General features: G+C 35.7%; 1 protein-coding gene and 2 pseudogenes across 1 annotated transcript; all 3 read right to left on the reverse strand.

Annotated features, from left to right (window-relative positions):
* Positions 1 to 67: 67 nt before the first annotated feature.
* LOC120147855 lies at positions 68 to 4,353 on the reverse strand (annotated as a pseudogene).
* A 3,905-nt stretch (positions 4,354 to 8,258) lies between these two features.
* LOC120147833 lies at positions 8,259 to 9,602 on the reverse strand (annotated as a pseudogene).
* Positions 9,603 to 23,583: 13,981 nt separating this feature from the next.
* On the reverse strand, positions 23,584 to 24,816 carry LOC120147857. The gene has a single exon (XM_039161125.1). The coding sequence runs from the start codon at positions 24,814 to 24,816 to the stop codon at positions 23,584 to 23,586; it is 1,233 nt and encodes a 410-aa protein (XP_039017056.1).
* Between the last annotated feature and the right edge of the window lie 1,265 nt (positions 24,817 to 26,081).

A 26,081-nucleotide genomic window follows, 5' to 3' on the forward strand; every position in this document is an offset into this window, starting at 1 on the left:
TTAAAATTATAATTTATATTTTTATATTAAAAATTCGAACCAAATAGAGAGTCTGGTTGGTGCAAACTTAAAATGGTGAATTGCACACGTATGCTGCCTCATCCATCACGTGATATCCGCCGTCGAAACATAGTCTAAGATGAACTCTGCCTTTGTAACCTTTTTTTATCACTTTTTGGTTCCTCGAGATTGAACCATCGAGATATAACTTTTCGATCGTCGACACGACGTTTGAAGGCAGTTAATGGGATTCCGATATCTCCCAACGTCACCGATCCTTTTTGTTGACGGTACTCGGGGTAGAATAATAAATGCTCGCTAAATGGCTCGGCGGTGACGAACATGAGATCTTCGTTCCATGATGGATTGTCGTTACGAGAAACTGAAACTTTGGTTTTCTACACTTGGAATCCCAATTGTGCTTTCATCTGAAACGAGCTTTCTTTCGTCGCCGTTAATGGCGAAATGTCTTGCGCTTCAAGGATGGAAGCTCGAAGGTACCAAAGCTTGGGAGAGAGATAAATTTTGGCGCGAGAATTTACAAGGTTGCCGACGGTGTCCAATTTCCACGAATCAGGAAATGCCTCGTCGGCTTAGGTTCCAATCTACGTGACAACCATTAGATCACCTCTATGAGTTCCACCTCCTTCCAACCGATACCATTTAGGCGCCAATGGACTGTCCGGTGGGTCTCGTAAAGGAATCTTCGTCGCGTTGAAGCAAACTCCGCCTAGGAAATTGACGCCACCCACACCACTCCAAACGGAAACTTCTAGAAACGAGGAAGTTTTCGGTGTGTTGCAGGCGAAGGCAAATGTCTGGTCCCACTCGAAATACTTGGCTTTTCGAGCTGGTTTTGATGTGACGTGACTACCGGCGATGTCTATTTTAATGACGGTGTTTCCATTGGTGAGTAAGACACCTATTTTCATTACTTTGACGAAAACGTAGTGCATTTTGTCAACGAGATCAAACAAAGTCTGTTTCATTCGGGAGTGATCGGGTGAGTTCACGGAGGAAGAAACGAACTGGCCGGGGTTGCTGGTCGTGTGAGTGGCGGCGGAGCAGAGGTGGTTCAGGCAACTTTGATTTCCGAAATAGAACCCGATGTAGTTGATGCCATGATATCCAATTGCGGCAGTGGGGACCAATTTTCGATGTAGGGACAAGCACAATGTCATCATCATGACCATAAACTTCTGACTCCACTTGATCAGAGTCTTCTGCTGGCTTTTCACCATCAACTTCAGCAGCCTTCTCGCCCTCACCATCAGCCAGCGGCTCACTCGGAGCCCCCGTCGTCGCTTCTACTGGACTTGCAGCATTATTGTCATCATCAGGCTTCTCCTTAGCCGACACAGGCGCTGTTGTTGCTGCAACATTATTTTTCGGTGGCTTCATCTTCACCACCTCCGCTTTCTTCTCCTCCACAGGCGGTGGAGGTAACAACACTTCATCAATATAATAAAATCTTCAAACCTATCTCACCTTGTAACACTTCCAACCCGCATCTGACCCGAATCCGACTTCAAGGTGTCACATTGACTTTTCAAAGCATTTACTTTTATAAAATGATAAAAATTTCATTTGACATTTACTATAAAACAGAATAATTTATATTACATAAAACATATGGTTTTTACAAAATCTATCAGAGCCCACTTGATCTAAATCTTTAATTACATACCAACTACTTTCAATAAAACAAACTATATATAATTCAAAATACTTTTATGATCTGATTTTTGGGAAGGAGAATCTGACTTGTCTTGCTCCTCTTTGTTCCCCTATCTCCTTGAAACTACGTGTGAAACACTCACACGCTAAGTCGATGACTTAGTGAGGCATATAAAATAAATAAGAAAAAACTTTAATTATCTAACAATGCACGAACAATTCACACACTAATACTATGTAAAATCATATAACAATTCATATGACCATTGCAAACATGCATATATTTATACTATCATTATCATTATTCACACTATTATTATTATCAGTATCCTTTGCATTCATTCTTTTAGTCTTATGATCTTATCCTTAACACTTATGCATATCATATCATACATTCCACAAGCCAAACAAATAGCATTACACAAGGTTTCTCATGTTATATCTTTTATGAGCCCATGTACACATGTGAGAACTAAAGATATGTGAGTACATAGAGTTTGTGCACATATGTTGTCACCACAGCTCGTATAATTCCCACTAGGGGCGCGTAGGATTTGTCCCGAAGGACCACTATGTCCCGAAGAACTACATATCACATATGTCCTGAAGGACCACTCCTTAAAACCCATATACATATTCCAATAGACCAAATAAGTGTACTGAAGTACCGCATATATGTTCCAAAGGATTACATATATGTACCGAAGGACCACGTAGAACCATCGACTCTTGGCATGCCAACTATACCTCTAGCTCTCATGTCACATAACATGGCATTATCTTTAATATCATTTCACGTATTCACATAGACACGTAGATCACTTACACTTAGAACATTTTCATATAATTCATATATCACATGGCTTATAACTTGTTCTTATGTCTTCTCATAGACATATGCTCTTACAACTTCTTCTCATATCATTCTCATCACTTATTTTCACATAGCGCATATAATCTTTCAATATATTTTCATATCTCATTGTCACATTTTTCACATTCATTATATCACATGACTTATATCATATATTCATATAGACACATAGATCATCATCATATAACATATACATATCACATCACATATAATACATATCATGCACATTCATATAATTATCTAGTCATAACTATACTTTAATTCATGCATTCATATATTCAAAATTGTGAAAATATACTTATCACAAGTCTACTTTCCATATATCAATATACCCAATAATAAGCACTCACCTGGCCTCACTAGTCAATACCGTTATCTTATCTTTTTCTCGATGCCTAATACTTGTCCGGACTTTGCTCTCGATCGATATCTACACAATCATACATATTATATACATATCAACATTCCAAACCTTAATTCTTAGACCAAAATAAAGGCTTAATTCCCCTTTTTTACTTGGAGTAGTATCGGTATCCCTCGTAGAGTATCAATACTTCCCTAGCTGTGGTATCGATACCAAGTCTGGGTATCGATACCCATTTTTCATTCAAAATCCTTATTTCAAAACTGGTACAGATCTGATCTTATGGTATCGATACCCTTGGTATCGATACTACCTTCCCATATATCGATACATTGTGAACAATTTATAAATTTCTGCCTTATGGTATTGATACTCATTCATATGGTATCAATACCCTCACTCGAATTTTGACCCTTTTCTATTGGAAGTATCGGCACTGGATGAACAATACCAATACCCCATGCCCAGAATTCATTTTTTAGCTCGAAAATCCACCCAAACTTACTTATATCTTATACTAGAACCTCCTTTAAGTCCTTTAAGCTTAACTACACTTATTCTAATCAACTTAGATCACTTTAACTCATCCTAATATCCAATATCCTACATGCATATTTGAATTCAATAATCAAGCCAATAAATCAACATGTTCTAAATTTGTTTCTAACACTTTGAATTTCTTATTCTGACTGATGACAAGTCAAATTTAACTTCCAATTTCAATTACTAACTCTTTTCCAAGATTTCACGTATAAACCTCTCATCTTTAATCATTTCTAACTTAATCATCTTAGAGTTTTAAGCTACCTTAAGCTTCGCGTAAGCATTCTTATCATCCCAATAATTAAACCCAACTTAAAAATGAAAGGAAACATTCACTTGAGATCATCTTACCTTACAAATGGAGTCATGGGAAGAGGAGAAGAAGAAAACCAACCAAGACTCCAGAGCTTTCTTTTTCATTTCTCCCTATCTCCACGTGTTGGTATCCTATATAAAGGGGAAAAAACCTTCCTTTGAAAAGACCATTTTACCCCTTACTTCACTTAATATTTACTAAACAATTCCTCACAAAATATTCCCAATTAAATCCCTGAACTTTTTAATTTTTTGAAATATGACCTCAAAGTTTTAAAACTTTCATTTTAGTCATTAGCCCTGATTTTGAGATGTTACACACCTCGAATCCAACTAAGCATATATTTCCTCTCCAAAGGGTAATAAATCAAAGCTTCTTCACCCTTTCTTACAGTTCACCATTAAAAATTCGAACCAATCAGAGAGTGACATATGTCACTCTCTGATTGGTTTGAATTTTTAATATAAAAAATATAAATCATAACTTTAAAAAATGATGTGGCAGTGCCACGTCAGCGATTTGGATGACATTGACGTCCACGTGAATTTTCTCCTCCACACGTGCACGTTACGTCAGCATCTGACGTTGACCGTCAGTTAACTGGTCGTTTCCATCTAGCTTGAGTTATTTTTGACCCAAAAATAAACGTTCGGTATCCAAATATTTCAAAAAAATAATACGGATAAATTTATATTTCCTCCTCTAAAAACTCACTTGGAAGGAAAAATCATAATATTTTTCATCAATGTCTATATATATTTCCTCCTCTAAAAACTCACTTGGAAGGAAAAATCATAATATTTTTCATCAACTGTGCAGCAGGAGAGATGATGAAGAGAAAAACAGAGTTCCCCTTCAATGATCTACCTCTTTATCGTCTACCTCCATTACTTATACCAAATCAAAACCATCGACGTGGCGGTCTTTCAGTGCTTCTTTGAAGGCGGGTTCAGGGTGGGATGGTGAGATTGGGAGCAGCAGAGTTTGGGTTTTCTTTTATATGTACTATATATATTATTAATTATTAAACAATAAGTTTAATGTTGTAAACTTTGGATTGGGGGAATTCTAACTCGCGGTATTGTACACGTGACTAACATTCAAGTAGAGTGGAAATTATATTTTCCTAGTTGGATATAAAATAAATTATTATTTTTATGCAAAGTTACGAATTTCAACGTTATAAAAAAACAAAAAAACATTAAGAAGGTTTTACCTGCAGTTTATGAGTTTAATTTAATCTTAAATATAACCAATGTATATATAACTTGCAAATATCGAGGAATTATGAAAATAATAAATAATATTTGAATTTGAATAAATTTTTAGGACAATAATGCTGCAAGGGATCCTATGGAGAGTGTTGTTCACTTGCTCAAAATACGACGTAGGTTTTGTCTATTTTTACTCCTTTTAATTCTCTGGTCAGTGATTGGCTGTCCTTTGCTGTTTAAGCCAAAAAGTAAGTGAGCGATGATATGTTCTCTTAAATCTCGCACAAAAATTTATTCTCCATATATATACGTGTTAAATATTTAAACTTTTTTACCAAAGTATTTATTTAATATTTTATTTTATAATAATTTTAAGATTAATTTATTAGGTTCATTAAATATTGTGTATTCGATACACAAATCAAACGATCACAATGATTAAAGAGATAATTATTATTTTTAAGGATCCCAAATTCGAACACTTATAATTATAGAATATTTGAGTGTTTATCACTAAATGAGTGAAAATCTTTATAATATATATTATCACTTATAATTAGGGATGGCAATGGGTCGAGTTCGGGCCGGGTATTAGTCCCCCCGTCCCCGTCCCCGTTTAAAAAATCCGTATCCATCCCCGCTTAAAAAACCACGAAGATTTAAATGGAGATCCCCATCTGGTAATCGGGGAAAACCGCGGGGAAACGAGTATCTCCGTTTAGCATAAACAGATATCGGGTCAGGTATATATATTTAAATTAAATATATAAATATTATATATATATATATATATATATTAATTTAAATTAAATTTATTAATATTATATATATATATATATATATATATATATATAAAATAATTATTTTTAATATTTATCGGGCCGGGTAACCTGGTAATCGGGTCGGGAATTACTAAACCCGTCCCCGTTTAACATAAATGGGTTTTCCCCGTCCCCGTCCCCATTTAGCATAAACAATTTTTTCTCGTCCCCGTTTAATTCGATTTTCAATTTTCTCCGTCGGGTTCGGATTTTTTTACCATCCCTACTTATAATCAATTAAGTTAATAAAAAGTTATTATCCAATAAATATCTGACGAATAGAATCACTTCATCCTCCATAATTAATTTTTTTTAAATATAGATTTTTATGAAATGAGAGGAGGAGGAGAAAAGAAAAGAAATTTATTTTAAAAATCTTTAATCTTAAAAACCAGTTTTAAACATTTTAATTTCAATTTATATTCTTCCACTATCTTTCTTTGGTTCACAAAATTGAAAACCATAACCCTAAAACATTAGTCATCGTTCACAAACATTTTGATTTTGAAAATTTATCTATTTAAAAGCGAAATCAATCCCTCGAACCTCAAAAACCAATTTTGCTTTTATTTATTTTAATATGAAAAAATTTAAAATCTAATTTTTTTTACAAATCTAAAAAATTTATCAAACAAATCAGGCTTAAATTATACATAAATTCCCGAATAGGTGTATAAACTATTTTTTGACCTATCTGTGTGCCTAACTTTACAAACGTTACCCATTTAGGTCATCGGGCTGTCAACGGTGTTAATTTCTCCCGTTAAGTGGAACGTGTCACAATCTGGTATTTTGAAATTTATTTTTTAAAATATTATTATATTTATAAAAAAAACTCTAATTTCTCTTAAATTATAAAAAAGCCCCAAAATACCTAAAATCCTCAATTCATATACTTAACTCGTCGTCGCCCCCTTTCTGGCCACGACCATCACCATCACCATCGATGTAATCCCTATCATCCTCCTAGTCATACACCGTCGATTGGTTGTCGAGATCGCGTTGGATCGCGATTTTTATCATAGGGTTTACGGGGTAAAAAATGTCGATCGGTCACGATTTCAAAGGAGGTTTGGTCACCATGAGAGAGATGAGGTCTGGTGGAGCTTCGTCGACGGCTAAGGGCTATAGTTGGAAGGGTTTAGGGGTTGAAATGAAGTTTTTCAAAGTTTTTAGGTTATTTCAAAATGTTTATGTTTTCATTAAAAATATATATACTTTTAATTTTTAAATTTTAAATAAAATTTTTAAAATATCAGATTGTAAAACATGTTACTTAACGAGAAAATTAATGTGTTTGACGGTCCGGGAACCTAAATGGGAACGTTTCTAACATTAGGCACCTGGATGGGTCAAAAAATAATTTAGGCACATATTTAAGAATTTATGTATAGTTTAGACACTTATTTTAGTATTAAGCCAACAAATAAATAACTTTCTAATAGACATAATAAAGTAATTTTAAATAGATTATATAATGGAACTTAAATATATGTTTTAGAACATGTTTAATATAAAAATGTGCATAAATTATACCGATATTTTTTAAAGCGTTACCTAATGTTTTTGTTAATTCAGGTGATTAACGTTATAAACGTTATTACTTTTGGTGCTCGGATCATAACGGTCGTTAAATTATACTATTAAAGGACATATGTCATGTTATGGTAATTTTGATAATTTTTTATTTTAAATAAAACAACTTAAAAATATAATTTTATTTTAAAAAACTCAAAAAACTTGAAAATCTAAAAAACCCCCAAAACTTTGAAAACATTTATTCTAATCCCTATACACATGCCCGTTGGTTATTGTTGCCATTGATGAACCTCCACCCGATTGAACCACAAGAAGAATTCCTAATTGATGATTTAAACCCGACAAAAATAATATCAAAATCGTAAAATTGAAGCTATCTGACGACTTTGAAGGAAATCGAGATGATAGAGACAAAGACGACTTACAATGAAGACAACAAAGATGGTGATGACATCAATGGTCGTGGCTGAAAAGGGAGAAATTAAGGTTAGGTTTAGCGATTTGGGAATGATTTTAGGGATTTGAGTTTTTTTTTAATTTTAGAGAAATTAGGGTTTTATAAATATAATGATATTTTTAATTTCCTAAAAAATAAAATTTTTAAAATTACCAAAACGTGACATATGTTACTTAAAAGAGATTTTTAACTGTTGTTACAGTCCCGACACAAAAAAATAATAACATTTGTAACGTAAGACACCTGAATTGACAAAAAAAATTTAGACTCCACTTTAAGAAAAAACGATATAATTTGAGCATTTTTTAATATTTAACCTTCCTAAACTAATAATAATAATAATAATAATAATAATAATAATAATAATAATAATAATAATAATAATATAATCAATTATCTTACAGTTTAACTTAAGGAAAAATTAAAGTTTTGCATTAGTGAAAAATACGTCCTATAGGCTACACTATAGCATGCATGATGTGGAGGGCCAAACTCTACAATTTGACACATCCCGTCAAACAAATTTACAATTAACCCAAACATAATCCTAAAAATTAATAGCATGCATGATGTAAAAGGTTATGAGCAATAGCATCTCTAGCATCCATGGAACTCACCGATCTCAAATCCACTGCACCCACCAACTCATCATCTTCATCAACAAACTCAGATCCCCATTCACACTCAAACCCGTCACCTCTCATTTCACAAATATTATGCAGAACACAACAAGCTCCAACAGCAACACCCAGTTCCTGCAACTTTAAATCACTCCTCTTCTGCAAACAACACCATCTCCTTTTCATTCTCATCAACGCTTCTTTAGCTACTTTCTGAATCTCACTGATCTTCTCGTTAAACACATGTTGGGTCCATGTTAACCCTCTTCGATTGTAAGGGACCAAAACCCAGTCCATTAATGGGTACTCTCTGCTCCCCACTACCCAAACTCCATTTAAAAACCCTCCGTTTGCTCTTTCATATAGAGCTGATTTTTGTAGCACTTGATCGTCGTTCATCGATCCCGGCCACCCGATGCAAACGTCGGTGAAAAACCCATTATGGTCGACTACGCCTTGTACTGTTACGGTGTAGGATATTTTCCCGTTCTTTTCCGTTTGGTTTTTGCTGAAATACGCGGCCTCCGGTGGAGTCGGTGGCGGTACCACAGGGACATAGGTTGTGTGCATCGATCCGACGACATTTGGTATCCACGAGATGGCTTCGAACAATTGTTTTGTTTCCCGTAACGAGTTCGCATCAGGCCATCGTAAGTACTTCGGCATCAAAACGGTGCGTATCGCCCAACAGACCTCGAGGACCGATTCACGGCACCTCGGGATTGATAAACCGAACCTTTTCGAGACGAGTCGAAACGGTTCGCCCGTGGCCAACCGAAAGATGCAAACCGCCACTCGCTGCTTAACGGTGACTTGCTCATCCTGAACGCCTTCTTGAATTCCTCTTCCGAGCGATCGAGTCCGTTACACTCATCCCACCATAACCGCTGATCCGACCCGGATTTGGTTTCCGTCCCAATAAAGGCAGTCTCCGTGGAGATGGAAATCTTCCGCCTTATACGGTCGTGGGTGTGAAATCCCGGCATGATTCGAGTTTTTCTCTTGTGGGTTGAATCCGAAATTGGTGTCTCATCGTTGAAACAACTATCTTCTTCGTCGGGAAAACTCTGTTTACGTCGCCGATTATAAATATCGACGCCATTATTCATTTTTTCCCCCGGAAGAAGGATTGAAAAGTAGGAAAAAAGATAGGGGTGTTCGAGTTGCAGAGATGAGTGGCCTTTTTGAAGGGCCGAAATTTAAGGAGAAAATCATTGGATGATAAAGGTGTGAAAAGGTGAAGTGTGTGTGAACGCAAAGAGATTGAAGTTGACATTTGATAAAGCATGATTTGTCACGTAGTCATATGCCTACGGGAATAGGGTAGCCAACGTTTTATGAAATGGAATAAAAGCATATCCAACTTCGACTTGTAAACGATTTTATATTTTATTTGAATTCTAATATCCAATTTCAACTAATAAAAAAATATTGGAACCTACAAACCATTAAAATTAATAATAAAAACGTGAGCAGGTGTGAACGCAGCCATTAGTGAGAATAAAATAATAATAATCTTTTAAATTATTTTATACTGCGTATCTCTTTCTTTGGCAAAATTGTCAAAATAATGCATCTGACAAATATTAATTCCCAAAATAATGTTATTCATATATTATTTTTTATTTAGAGTAAAATCTACGGCATTGAATCAAAGATTTTGGTAGCGTTTGGTTCGTTGGAATGTTTACGAGGGAATTAGAATCTGTGAAAGAATTGAAATCTGTAGGAATTGGAATCCAATTTCATATTCTGTTTGGTTGACAGGAAATGGAATTGGAATCCAATTCCATATTCTGTTTGGTTCGCATACATGTCAGATGAATTTGATTTTAGTAATGTAAAATGACAGAATTGCCCTTTTTTTGTTTTATTTTAGTTTATTTTACAACGTAGTAATATATTATAAAAAATTTAAAAATATTAAATTTTTATTTTATTGATTGATTATTCATTTCAATAAATTATAAAAATCATGCTAATAAATATTATAAGTTAAAATCATCGCAATCAAAATATGTTAATAAGTTGCCAAAAGATAGAGCAATATTTCGATACATTCCAATTGGAGTATGTTAATTAGTTACCAAAAACTATTTTTATTCAATATATAAATTAGAAACTCGATCCGACATGACTCAAAATAATAAAAAAATTATTTTTATTCAATAAAAACATTGACTTAATTGAAAAAAAAATATATATAGAGGGATATTATTGTAATTATTCCTAAATATATAAGGTAAAATTATATATTTTTTTCGGGTCGGTCCGGTTTTTTTCACCCTAAACCCGAACCCGACCCGAATGTCACACTTAAAAAAACCTGACCCGACTCGACCCGAATATCACACTTAAAAAACCCGACCCGAACAAAATAAAGTTTCATCCAACCCGACCCGAATATATGAATTAGAAATCCGACCCGACCCGACCCGAAATAATAAAAAATTATTTTTATTTAATAAAAATAGTGACTTAATCCGACCAGACCCGAATTATATATATTTTCGGGTCGGTCCAGTTTTTTCACCCTAAACCCGAACCCGACCCGACCCGAATATCACAGTTAAAAAAACCCGACCCGACCTGAATATATGAATTAGAAATCCTACCTGACCCGACCCAAAATAATAAAGAATTATTTTTATTTAATAAAAACAGTGACTTAATCTGACCCGACCCGCATTATATATATTTTCAGGTCGGTCCGGTTTTTTTTCACCCTAAACCCGAATCCGACCCCGATCCGACCCAAATATCACACTTAAAAAAATCCAACCCGACTCGACCAGAATATCACACTTAAAAAACCCGACACGAATAAAATAAAGTTTCATCCGACCCGACCCGAATATATGAATTAGAAATCCGACCCGACCCGACCTGAAATAATAAAAAATTATTTTTATTTAATAAAAACATTAACTTAATCAGACATGACCTGGATTATATATATTTTCGGGTCGGTCCGATTTTTTTCACCCTAAACCCGACCCGACCCGAATATCACACTTAAAAAAACCCGATCCGACCCGACCAAAATAAAGTTTCACCCGACCCGACCCGACCCGAATATATGAATTAGAAATCCGACCCGAAATAATAAAAAAATATTTTTATTTAATAAAAACAGTGACTTAATCCGCCCCGCCCTGAATTATATATATTTTTGGGTCGGTCCGGTTTTTTTCACCCTAAACCCGAACCCGACCCGATCCGACCCGAATATCACACTTAAAAAAACCCAACCCGACTCGACCCGAATATCACACTTAAAAAACCCGACCCGAATATATGAATTAGAAATCCGACCCGACCCGACCCGAAATAATAAAAAAATATTTTTATTTAATAAAAACAGTGACTTAATCCGACCCGACCTGAATTATATATATTTTCGGGTCGGTTCGGTTTTTTCACCCTAAACCCGAACCCGACCCGACCCGAATATCACTCTTAAAAAAACCCGATCCGACCCGACCAAAATAAAGTTTCACCCGACCCAACCCGAATATATGAATTAGAAACCCGAACCGAAATAATAAAAAAAAATTATTCAATATATGAATAAGTTACCAAAGGATTAATGAGGGTAGTATGATCAAATTTCAATTCCCTTCAACAAGGGAATTGAATTCCATCCATTTTTTTGATGGAATTCACTTTCCCTCATTTGATGGAATTGAATTCCATAAGGGATTCCAATTCCCTTGAAAAACTTGAACCAAACATGGGAAAGTGGTGGAATTGGATTCCAATTCCCATCAATTCCAAGGGATTCCATCCAACCAAACGCTACCTTTAAGTTTACTTGGCATCTTCAGACCAATCAGAAAGACTCTAAAAATACACGATGTCTTTAGGTAAAATAGAAAGACTCTAAAATTACCTGCTATTTTCATTTAGAGTGGTAGGTTATCTCCGACTGGGAAACATGTAAGTAATAATGATACTATTAATTATTCATTAATAACTTGGTATATTCGTGGTTGGTGGTTGAACAAAAAATTATAATAAATACCCCGGGATGTTATAAAATACGGTGTTTTGGTTAAGAATTGGGGAGTAAAGTAGTGGTGAGGAAAAGGGAGAAGAGGCAAAATATGGAGAAGAATAGAAAGAGTGTGCATCCGAGAAGAATATTAGGGAAAATTTTGAATAAAATTTTCTTCCAATCTTTAATATGTAAGTATTATTCGAATAAAATATCTCTATTTTGTCTCGTATTATTTAATATTAAAATATTAATTTTAATATGTTGTTGCAGATAAAAAAGAAGTGAGTAAGAAATTCGAAAAAGGTTTTTTTATAACATCAAATTGTCGGAAGAAACTCTCAAGTAAGTGTAAAAGTATTTTATTTAAAGTATTTTACGATTTATTGTTAGTTACTTATTGACTTAGTAAATATCAGTTTACGATTTATTGTTATATAAATATCATTATTATAATTTTAACATTATTGATTTAGTATTTATAGTAGAAATGTTAAAAAATATAATTATAATGACGAAAAATAATATTTATTATAATGACGAAAAATAATGGCACCATTAATTATCCATTAATAACTCGGGTAGGTTGGTGGTTGAACGAGAAAGTATAATGAATACTCCGAGATGTTATAAAATGAGATGTTTTGGTTGAGAATTAGAGAGTAATAAATTCAAAGTAATCATAAGTAGTTATAAAAAATTTAAATTAATAAATTTAATCATTATTATAATGTAATCATAATATTTAATCATTATTTTATAAAAGATATTGTTAATATATTTACATTTTTTGCAAGGTTAAATAATATTATACTAATTACTTTAATATAATTTTAATCATAAATTTAATTTTTCGTCATTGGTATAATTGTATATTTTTACCTTACGAATCATTAGTATAATTTAAATAAGATTGATTTAGTATTTGTAGTAACAATGTTAAAATAATTAGATCAACATTTGATTTAGTATTTCTAGTAAAAAATGTTAAAAAATATTGTTAATATATTTACATTTTTATAAAATAAAAATATTGTTAATATATTTACAATTTTTGAAACTTTAATAATATTTATTATAATTTACTTTCATTTTAATCATAAATGTAATTTATCGTCATTACTATAATTTATTTTAATTTATTCTGAATTTCTATAATTTTATGTGTAGAGAAAATGAACAATAAATTTTTCATGATTGTCCATTACAATGGACAAATTATGGAAAATGAGGTCAGGGTTATTTTTCAGTCTGAATAACCTATAAAATATGATGTTTAAAAGGGACATAACATTTGTAGAAATGAATGAGATGATAAACAGGAAAATTCGAGCTACAGTTGATGGGTTTGAGGTACAAGTTTATGGTATGTCCTAATCCAGTCAAGTATGCTACAATATCACTTGAAGAAGATGATGATATTACAACTATGATAGACTTACATGACTCAACAAATATTCCAATTATTGAGTTATTTGTTGATGTGTGTAATTGTCGACACAGTTTTTTGCCCAGGCGGGGAAAAGACCGATATCGACTCGAGGGTTTTCTCTTTAAAAATCATTTCGAAATATGAGGAGTCGCCACCAATCATTTAAGGTGCGATTAGAACACCGTAAAAGCCGGGTGATTTTAATAAAACATTTTATTTTAATAAAATATCAACTTTTAGGGTCTACGAAAATCCAGAAATCAGGTTCGGGAGTCAGTTACGCTTGGGGAAAGATTAGCACCCCCACAAGCGCCCAAAAATTGGTACCTAGTTGGTTACCCTATATTTAAAATTAGAAATTTTGAGTTTTGATCTTTATTTAATTTAAAAATCATTAAGGATGCAAAGTTGAAAAGGGAATTCGTTTATTGAGACCGATAGCATTCACCCCCGAGCGTAAATGCGGGAGATCAACTATTGTGTCTAATAACCGAACATTGCCTCGTTTTTAGAAAACATGATGTGATTTTGAAAAGGTTGTCAACTTATTTATGGAATTATCAGTAGTCACCCCTTGAGCGCGATCGCGAGAGATATACTATTAATTCCTTAAATAAGTGAACAATGCCTTAGAGTTAAAATAAAATATAATTAGACAAAATTTTATTCATCCTAATTAAACTAAAAGTAAATTAAGGCTTTTTCTCGCTTAAAGTGTCAAATTATGAAAATTAAGGAACCTAGGGGCTCAAATCTAAAAGCATAGGCTCTAGTATTAATCCTATTTGATTTTAAATAATTATTGAATCGAATAATCGAGATAGTCCCTCGAGCGTTTACGTGAGAGCCGACTTGCATTATCCCCTAAATTAAAGACTAGTTTGAAATCTAAACTAAAATGAAGGCTCTATTTAACCTATTTAATTATGTCAATATTAAAAATCTAATCGAAGTTTGAGGGACTACTAAAATATCAGAGTTCTAAAAGATTTAAAAATCTAAAGTACTAAATTAATAATTTCTAAATTAAGGGACTAGTTAAAAAATTAATTATTATCTAAAATATTAAACTAAGTTTTTTAGAAAAAAAAATTAATTATTAATTAATTTTTAATCAAACAATTGATTCGAGTATTCGAGCGTATAATGAGAAAACTTGACTCGAATTACCCCTTAATTATACTATAGTGTCGTCCTAATTTCTAATTTTGATTCGAATATTAATCCTAATTAAAAATAAAATTTCAAAAAAAATTAAATAAATACTAAAATTAAACAAAATAATAAAAAATACAAATAATAAAGAAAATTAAAATATACAATGATAAAATTAAAATATAAGGACTAAATTGCGAGAAAATAAAAGAAAGTAACTCAATAAAAAGTAAATAGGGACCAAAATGCATGAAAATAAAATTTAGTAGCTAAATTAAAACTAATAAGGACTAAATCAAAATAAAATAAAAATGCGAACCAAAATAAAAAAATAAAAATAAAATGTGCAGTGACCAAAGTGTAAAAACAAGCTAAAATTAAAAGTACTGAAATAATAAATTTGCCAAAAAAATAAAGTACGCATAGAGAAATGGTGAAATATCAATTTTGGTTCTTACAGTGACTAAAATGTAAAAAGGAAAAGTTAGAGGCATTTAAGATGCAATTTTACCATTAATCTAGCATATATATATACTAACATTTACTCTTTTTGTTTCATTTTTACCCAAAACACACAAAAAAGGGGAGAGCACTCTCAAACATTCTTTGGCCGGGGCACCGCCGACCACCTTGCTCAACCCTCGACCACTGGCCGGCCGCCACTCCGGCCTCCGTACATGGTGGTCAAAAATTTTAAAATCAACCCAAATTACCCCAAAACAATATATCTACCCATTAGGAACCCTCATCGGGGTTAAAACCACTGAAACAAACCTTAAACTAATCGAAATCCCCCTCGAAACCGCTCGATTTCCCCAAATTTCGGTGACTTCCGAGGAGGCTCCCTTGGACTCAGGTAAGCTTCAATCCCTCTTACTTTTATTTTTTTATTTGTAAAATACATGTTATTTATGCTTTTTTTTTATTATTTCGAAATTGAACAAACAAATAAATAAATAAATAAATAAATAAATAAATAAATAAATATTATTGCTATTTCGAAATAAAATAAAAAAATTGAAGAACATACTACCTTGCAACACTAACTTTATTTCTACTGGAAACCAAAAAACCGATCCCTTCCTCTTACATTTTGTTTGGCTTTTATAGCCAAAATTTACATAATTGCAACATAAAAAATTATCAATTGATCATGCGCAAATTTCTGCAGGAAACAAGGATGATGGGAGCAGGTATAGTGGGTAAGCTGTTTTTTGACTTTTCATTTTGAAATTGGTGATTATAACAGCCCCTCTTTGTTTGTTACTGTGAAATAGGAATAGAGCAAAGACGTAAAGCACCAATTTTCATATGCTTGGTCCATCAGTGAAATTTTGAGTTCCATGTTATTCTCATTATGAACTTTTCACTCTTCTGTTCGGATGAGTTCTTCTCATTATAAACCATTCTATTGAAATGTTGATCCACCTCCTTCTGTGATGGAATCGAACGAGATGTCGGTGTTGATCTAACCTCCATGTATGAAGGAATCGCCAAGGTTGAACAAGTTCTTCTCATTATGAACTTCTTTTTCCTCGTCGGATGAGTTCTTCTCATTATGAACTCTACACTGGAAATGTTGGTCCAAGGTCGAACAAGTTCTTCTTATTATGAACTTTTTCTCCCTCGTATGACGAGTTCGTCTCATTATGAACTCTCTATTGAGAATATTGAATCAAGGTTGAACAAGCTCTTCTAATTATGAACTTCTTCTCCCTTGTTGGATGAGTTCTTCTCATTATGGACTCTTCATTGGAGACATTGATCAAAGGTTGAACAAGTTCTTCTCATTATTTCTTCTCATTATGAACTTCTTCTCCTTCATCGGATGAGTTCTTCTCATTATGAACTCTCCAATGGAAATGCTGAGCCAAGGTTGAACAAGTTCTTCTCATTATGAAATTCTTTTCTCTCATTGGACGAGTTCTTCTCATTATGAACTCTCTACTGGAAATGTTGAGCCAAGGTTGAACAAATTCTTCTCATTATGAACTTTTTCTCCCTTGTTGGATGAGTTCTTCTCATTATGAACTCGTCGCTATAAATGTTGACTGGTTTATCTTTTCTTTGAAGTTTTGAAACCTACAAAAAATTATCATGTGTCAGTAATTTGATATTTAAAGTACCAGAAAAATTGACCTTTCAGTCTTCGAATTTGCCGCAATCCATGAAGAACATGGAGTGATTCTTTGCGAAAGTTGTGAAATGAATCTTTCGTTGACTCTTTAAGTTCCTGTCATGTTTCCAAAACCTGATGTAAATGTATGCATATGCTCTTATTCAATGAATGCATGAATATGCATGATGTTTTTGTTGTTGGTCTTATAAAGTATTGTAAGCCTTCGTTTTCCTATTTTTATCCCTGTCGAATCCATGTCTTTGTCACCTTTTTGCTTGATTATTTTTTGTGTTATTCGGGCTACTGTAATTTCTTGTCTCGCCCTCTCATCAATCACTTGCTTTAACTAGTGCAAATATTCGACTGAATGGATGACCTTGGATTCCCAGTATTTTTACAGGTTAATCGCAAAGTAATACCGAGAAAATCATTTGTTTAGAATTCAGATGCTATTTATGGCGCATAAGAATGAATATTCTGAAGATCAAAATGATAATCAGAAAATTTATTGGCAAATTATAAGTTTTACACAAAGTCATGGTAAAAGAATTGAACAAAGATTCTGGAAGTAAAAGAATGTCATAATGAATTCTAGCACAAGTGTTCCATAATCAGCTAGTTTGACGTCCCGAGGTAATCCGTTGTCTGGGAGATCTCAAGGTGACAGAGTTGTTTGCATAAGTGAAGTCCTTCATGAACAACTAGTCTTTAGAGGAGGTTACTTGTCGGATGCCTTCATATCAAAATGCCTTTGAGCCACCATTTCGAGTTTTCAACTCAAATCATTCATTGGTTTCAAGGAGCCCTTTGCGGGTTTTCACCTTGAACCTCTCATTTTCTTTTTCTTTTTCCTTTTTTTTCTTTTTAGGCGTAATATTTCTTGACAGAGTCTGAATTTATTGGGTTTTTCAGTACTATTCCGTCCATCTCTGCCAGAACCAAAGCTCCCTCGGAGAAGGCCTTTTTAACAACGTAGGGCCCCTCCCAATTGGGAATCCATTTTCCGCATAAGTCCTTATGGATAGGAAAAATCTTTTTAAGTACTATATCCCCTTCTCAGAACTCTCTTGGGCGCACTTTCTTGTCGTTGGCTCTCATCATCCACTTTTGGTACATCTGCCCATGACATATAGCATTCAACCTTTTCTCTTCAATGAGATTTAATTGATCGAGGCGAGACTGAATCCATTCTGCTTCATCCAATTCTACTTCCTTCAAGACTCGAAGTCATGGAATTTCAACCTCAATAGGTACGTCTGCTTCTATTCCAAATACCAAAAATAAAGGCGTTGCCCCTGTCGATGTTCGCATAGTTGTTCTTTAACCATAAAGGGGAAAAGGTAATTTCTCATGCCAATCCCTGTAAGTTTATGTAGCCTTCGTAATGATCCTTTTGATGTTCTTGTTTGCTGCCTCTACTGCTCCATTCATTTTTGGGCGATAGGTAACAGAGTTGGCATGCTTTATCTTGAACTACGCACAGAGTTCATCCATCATCTTGTTGTTCAGATTAGTAGCATTATCCGTGATGATTCTTTCTGGTAATCTATATCGACAGATTATCTCTATCTTTATGAACCTGCAAACTATGGATCTCGTGATACTGGAATAGGAAGCCGTCTCTACCCATTTTGTGAAGTAATTGATTGCTACTAAGATGAATCGGTACCCATTTGAAGCTTTCGGTGTGATTGCCCCATTGACGTCCATGCCCCACATAGAGAACGACCAGGGTGAGCTCATAACGTGTAAAGGGGAAGGCGATGCTTGAATTTGATCTGCATATATCTGGCATTTATGGCATATTCTCACGTAATTGACGCAATCTGTATGCATCGTGGCCCAATAATACCTATATCTCATAATCTTTCTGGCCATGGATTAACCATTTGCATGTGTTCCGCACGTTCCGCCATGCACTTCTTCCATCACGTTCTTTGCTTGTTTAGTAGTTACACATCTGAGTAAAACTTGGTCACTGTCCCTTCTGTATAGGATTTCCCCATCAAGAAAGTACCCGACTTCCATTCTTCTGATGGTTTTCTTGTCAATTTCAGATGCACTGGGAGGATACGTATGGTATCTCATGTATTGTAAGATATCGTGGTACCATGGATAGCTATCTATTTCTTCTTCTATATGATAACAGTGGGCTGGGGTCTTATATACTTGCATCGTTATGAACATCATGTTCATTCTTTTATTAGCTTTGAACATTGCTGCTAGGGTAGCCAAAACATCTGCCATTTGATTGTCCTCTCGAGGGAGGTACTTGAACGTGGCATCCACAAATTCTTCCAGTAGTTTAAGGACCAAATTTCGATATTCGACTAGCTTTGAATATTTCGTCTCCTATTCTCCCCTTAGTTGGTACACTCCTAATGAGGAATCTCCGTATACTTTGAGCGTTTTGACATTTCTTTCAATGGCTGCTTTTAACCCCATAATACAAGATTCATATTCGGACATGTTGTTGGTGCAAAAAAATTCTAATATGCTTGTGAAAGGATAATACATCTCCTTAGGGAAAATCAATACCACCCCAATTCCATTTCCTAAAGCGTTAGAGGCTCCATCAAAGTACAAGGTCCAAGATTTGTTGCCCCCAGAGCTCTCTTCATCGGTGGAGATGCATATCAAATCCTTATCTGGGAAATTAAAGTTCAAAGCTTCGTAGTCTTCTAAGGCACGACTTGCAAGAAAGTTGGCTATGACGCTTCCTTTTATTTCCTTTTGGCTCACATAGACAATATCAAACTCAGATAACAACATCTGCCATCCAGCCAGTCAGAGCAGAGGACTCTATCAAAAATTTTAGTGGATCCAATCTTGATATCAACCATGTGGTATGGTATAACATGTACTGCCTGAGCCTCCGGGTAGCCCAAACTAAGGCACAACACAACTTTTGAATCAGTGGGTATCGAGTCTCACAATCGGTAAACTTCTTGCTCAAGTAATAGATGGCTCTTTCTTTTCTTCCTGATGTGTCATGTTGCCCTAGTACACAACCCACTGAATTCTTGAAAATCGTTAATTAGAGAATTAGTGATTTGTCGGGTACTGGTGCTACTAATATGGGAGCATTTGACATGTATTTCTTGATGATTTCTAGAGTCTCCTGGCATTCACTATTCCATACCTTCAGATTGTTCTTTTTGAGAAATTTGAATACCAGATCGCACTTATTGGTCAGTTGAGAAATAAATCGCGATATATAATTCAGTCTTCCCAAGAACCCTTGAACCTCCTTTTGTGTGCGAGGTATAGAAAGGTCTTGAATTACCTTGACCTTTTCTGGATCGATCTTGATTCCCTTATGGCTTACCACAAAGCCCTATAATTTCCCTGATTTTACTTTGAACGTGCATTTGGCTGGATTGAGCTTTAGTTGGTACTTCCTTAATCTTTGGAACAATTTTCTCAAATTTTGTACATGTTCTTCTTCCGTTCGGGACTTGGCTTCAATGTCATCTACGTACACTTCTATTTCCTTATGCATCTTGTCATGGAAGAGAGTCACCATGGTTCTCTGATAGGTTGGCCCATTGTTTTTCAACCCGAATGACATCACTTTGTAGCAGAAAGTTCCCCACACAGTTATAAATGTTGTTTTCTCCATATCCTTAGGGTTCATTTTAATCTGGTTATACCCTACGAAGCCATCCATAAAGGAAAACCAAGAATACCCCACAGTATTGTCTACCAGAGTGTCTATATGAGGTAAAGGAAAATTGTCATTCGGGCTAGCCCTATTAAGATCTCGATAATCCACATACATGTGGACCTTCCCATCCTTCTTCGGTACTAGAACTATATTGGCTACCTATTCGAGGTATTTTACTTCCTGAAGGAAACCTGCATTGATCTGTTTGGTTACCTCCTCTTTACATTTTAATAACATTTCCGATTTCATTCTTTTGAGTTTTTGTTGAACTGGCTTGTATTCTGGTTTAATGGGCAATGTGTGGACCACTATATCAGTGCTCAGCCCCGACATATCTTGATATGACCAAGCGAAAATGTCTTTAAACTCTTGGAGCAAATTTATCAACTCTAGCCTTATCTCTACGGATAGAGTAGTGACAATTTTTACTTCATTTTGTACTTCCACCGTCCCCAAATTCACGACTTCTGTTTCTTATTTGTGAGGCATAATTTTTTTTCATCACTTTCCATTAATCTCAATAGCTCACTAGGGACTTCATAGTCTTCATCATATTCGTACTCATTGACTTCTTCTAGACACAATGGTTCTTTGAAATTTATCTTGTAAATGGCCTCAGGAACAATTATGCTAGAATCATTGTGACATCTGCATGAAATTTAGGCACGGATATATTAGAATATAAAGAATAAAGAATAAAGAATATGATGCAAAGAACGTAATGTAAAAATGAGAAGAATGAAAGTGTTTGTCATTTTCGGGAAAAAAATATCTTTCATTAATTGATTGAATAATCGTTAAGTTTTAAAAAAGGTTGAATATATACTTTGAAGATGCTAATACAAATTATTTCTGGGCATTACTTTGGATTGACCCTAAAAACTACAGGAAGATCTTCGACTGTTCAGTTGTCGAGCTTTTCACCGTGGAGGCAAGGTCAGATTCCAGATAGAAACCTTCTGGGTTGGTTGCCTCCAGTAACCATGTTAATCGACAGTCCCTTCAGGGTCTCGCCCATCCACTGTTCTTCTTTTGCTAGCCTTTCGATCTCAACAGCGCTGGCCAGTTCTCATTTTACATCATACACTCCTCTGAATTTGAAAGAGCTCTTCAAAGGAGGGAAGAACATACGTTCTCCGAGGGCATCCTCTCCCCTCAATCTGGCTTTCCTTGCCTCAACCCTATTTTTTAGCTCTTGGCCTAGCTATTGGAAGGTGGGCTTAAACCCGAGCCCAAAACGATCTCTCTTCCATTCAACAGTTATAGGTTGTACTTTCCCTTGTAGATCTTTTCCCAGTCCTTTGCCAGTTATCGCTTTTCTTCCCAGGGTTTACCTTACCGTCATCTTAGTGCAATCTAATAGCGTGGGACGAGGAATTCTGCTTCCTTCAGGAACATAGGTTGTGTTGATAAATTCTAACGCCCTGAATGAGCATTCTAAAGAATCCTCATTGACTTCAATGTATAGGGTATCAATCGTCACAGAAGCTATGATTTCTTATTCAGCTCCGATGCTGACCAACCTTCCATCAATTATGAATTTCAGCTTTTGATGTAAGGACGAAGGAACTACCCCTGCAACGTGAATCCAAGGTCTCCCCAGTAAGCAGTTGTATGTCGGGTGGATGTTCATTATTACGAAGTCAATATTGTAAATAGCAGGCCCGATCATCAAGGGTATTTCCATATTTCCCATCACGTCCTTCTGGGTTCCGTCAAATGCTCTAACGATGTTGTGATAATCTCTCATGTGTGAGCTATCAATGGGCATTCTTTGTAGCGTAACCAAGGGCATTACGTTCAGTGCATACCCGTTATCTATCAGAACTCCCGGTAAGACATGGTCGTGGCAGTGTACCGTGATATTTAAAGCCTTGATGGACCCCATTACCCCTTCCGAGATCTCATCATCAGTGAAGGTGATATAGTTATCAGCAGATATGTGTCCCACGATTTGGTCCAATTTATACGTTGAGATATCCTCGGGGACAAAAGTTTGGTTAAGTACTTTCAGCAAGGCATTCCGGTGTATTTTTGAGTTGATCAAGAGATCCAAGATTGAGATTTTCTTTTACTATTTGTGAAGCTATTCCACTATGCTGTATTCACTATGCTTTAGGAATCTTAGGAATTCGCGACCCTGAGCTTCAGTTGCGGGCTCGTTAATAGTTGGTGGAGGTTATTCGTTGAAATTTTTTTGCATCACCATTGTCTTGGCCTTAGCTTTCGCTTTATCTACTTCAGTGGATGTCTCAGGCGAGTAGCATCTTCCGCTTCTTGTGAAGTGACCCACCTCGCCTACTTCTTCTGGGATTAACTTGCTTTCCTCTTTCATCATTTCAGCAGTTTTTTATCCCTCCGGTATGGACACACTAGTTGCGTAATTCCAAAAAACCTGTCGGGTGTCCTTAAACGGGAAGGGGGACGGAGTTGTAATCACAAATTTCGGAGTTGTTGACGATGAGCTCTCATGCTCTGGTCTAACTGTGATGACCACTGGCTTTCACACTCTAGGCATACTGTCAGAGCCATCCATTATACAGACGTCCATCTCTCGGGGGTTTTCCTCAAAAATTTCCAATTCCCCGTTGTTCATCATTCTTTGAAGTAATCCTCGGAATTCGTGGCAACTCTGTATACCGTGGTCCTCCTCTTAGTGATATTCACAGTATGTTTCACGTCCTAAGGGCCTTGACTTGAGACTATCTTTAATCATTCTCGACGTGCATAACTATCCAAACACCCAGCTGAGAGAAGATCAGACTTATGATACATTTCTCTTTGTCGTTCAGATCTCTCTTTCATCTATCATATTGATTAATTGCCCTCCGTGATTTTGAAGGGGGTGAGCACTTGCGGCTGGTGTTTTGAATTCAAAATCTCCAGCATTGATGAAGTTTTGTACAACCATCTTGAAAACTGAGCAATTCTCAATATCATGCCCAACGATCCCTGTGTGGTAATCACACTGAGCGTTGGCATTATACCAATGCGGGTAAGGTGACTGCATCGGTGTTAACTTGTAGGGACACATTAGATCTACCTTCAAAAGTGAGGCGTAAATTTCTAAGTACGGTACTGGCACTGGTGAGAAAGCTTGTCTCGTATTCTCTCTTCTCGGCACCCTATTCTCATAAGTGTTTGCCTTCTCTGCCCTAGGTTGGGTGATTGTAACACTGGCATCATAGTTCTTATGGTGAATGCTTGCATGGTTCACCTCGCTTTCTTTTTTCTTAAAATAGGGTTTCTTTGACCCTTTCCCTCCTTCAATCTTGCCATTCCTAATGGCATTCTCGATTAGCTCACCAGAAATGACCAAGTCGACAAAATTCTTGGTAGCATATACTAACAGATGCCCCAGATACGGAGCTTTCAGGGTATTCACAAAAATGACTGTAGTCTCTTTTTCTAGCAATGGGGGCTGCACTTGGGATTCCACATCACGCCACCTTTGAGCGTATTGCCTAAAAGTTTTGCTGTGTCGTTTCTCCATATTTTGTAGCGTCCACCTGTCAGGTACCAGGTCAGTGACGTGACGATACTGCTCTAAAAATGCTCGGGCCAAATCCCTCCATGATTTGATATAGGACTTGGCTAACTGGTTACACCATTTAACCGCCGATCCAATCAAACTATCCTGAAAGTAGTGGATCAGAAGCTTCTCGTTCTCAGTATAGTCAGCCATCCTCCTGCAGAACATTGTGAGATGGGCAGATGGGCAAGTGGTCCCATCGTACTTTTCAAAGTCTGGCGCTTTGAACTTCAGGGGAAATATGAGGTCAGAAACCAAGATTAACTTCCTTACGTCCATTCCGTAGAATGGCTCCACCTCTACTGACCTTAACCTTTCCTCCAGGCTTTTCAGCTGCTGTGTTATTTCGCTATCAACCTTTCCTTTTTCTGATACTTCCTGAAAGTCATGGGGTAACTCCTCTATGCCTGACTTAACAGGTCTTACCTTGGCAGGCGGTGGGTAATTAGTTTTATATGTGAGCTCAATATGATTCTGTTGATTTGCCATGTAAACTCCTGGGTGAGCTTCTTACAAAGCTGGCGATCTAACAGAAATATGTATTAGGGTGAAACCAGGAGGATGCGAAGGTCATGGTGTAAAACCCGGTGGGTGTTGGGGATCAAATGTGAACCCAACAGGATGTGACACTTTTGGTTCAAACCCTGGAGAATGCGAGGGATCTTGCTTGGATAACATTGGCTGGTCAACCTCAACCTTTCCACTCGCAGCATGTTCCTTAAACATTTCTTCGATCTTTTGCAAGATACCGACTTGCGAGTTTGCCATCTCTGCGTCCATCTTACTTAGTCTCTCTCATTTCTTCTTGAGCCTCTCTTTGTTCTTGTTCAAGTTGCTTCATTCTTGCCTCTATTTTCTTGGTCGTTCTGCGAGTACCGTACGGGTGTGAGGCTAGTGCCAAGATAACTACAATTGGTTGGAAATTATATTTTATTATTTAGTGAATTTTAATGAATGAATGCATCATTTAGTCTTTTAAACATTTAGAGAAAAATATATGGAAATGCAAATGCAACACGATATTGATTCCGAAATAACTTAGTTTATACAAAAAGTACTCAACAACACACAACATCTAAGAACTTAGGCAAAGAGAGTACATCAACATGGAAACTAAACGTAGAATCTTGCCATATCCCCTAATTTTTCGAGCTCTATAATCAATCTCATGATGCATCGTTCTTCTTCTGACTCCGGGATCATAAAAACTCTTAGGGCTACCGCTTCTTCAGATAACTCGTAGACTTGGCGAGCAACACTGCGGGCCTGACTCACTACTCTCCCCATTGCTTCATGTTGACTCTGAATGGTGTCCTGAGCCTGCCATAGCGTGGTTTCAAGCTCTGTATTAGTCAATGGTCGACTTTCTTCTAACTGTTGGATTCACTGATGGCATACATGTACTGAACTTCTAGCTCAACAATCTTGGCTTTTAAGGCCTCATTCTCCTGCCTAGCTATATCATGTGCGGATGAGTGGATCAGCCTTGCTTCTTCTAACTCAACTATTCTCTTCTTTAACAATTAATTTTCTTTTTGAAGAAGAGACCCATCACTGTTGTACGAGTTCTGAAAAATCTCATCCATACTAAGCAACTGTGCTTCCAACTGTTCAATCTGTGTCCGCCTCTATGTCAGTTCCTGGTTAGCCTTATCCCTTTGCTCTCTCAGCCTCTGAGCGTGCTGCAGGGCTCTTTTCATTTGTTCTTGACCTCTTCTTGCACTTCTTTCTACCCTATCGAGTTTTATTTTTAG

The sequence above is a fragment of the Hibiscus syriacus genome, unplaced genomic scaffold, assembly GCF_006381635.1.
Source record: "Hibiscus syriacus cultivar Baekdansim isolate YM2019G1 unplaced genomic scaffold, ASM638163v2 tig00110944_pilon, whole genome shotgun sequence".
In the NCBI taxonomy this organism is placed as follows: domain Eukaryota; kingdom Viridiplantae; phylum Streptophyta; class Magnoliopsida; order Malvales; family Malvaceae; genus Hibiscus; species Hibiscus syriacus.

Coding starts and splice junctions, on each gene's coding strand:
- LOC120147857 (XM_039161125.1), bottom strand. CDS start 24,816: ATGGCAAATCAACAGAATCATATTGAGCTCACATATAAAACTAATTAC.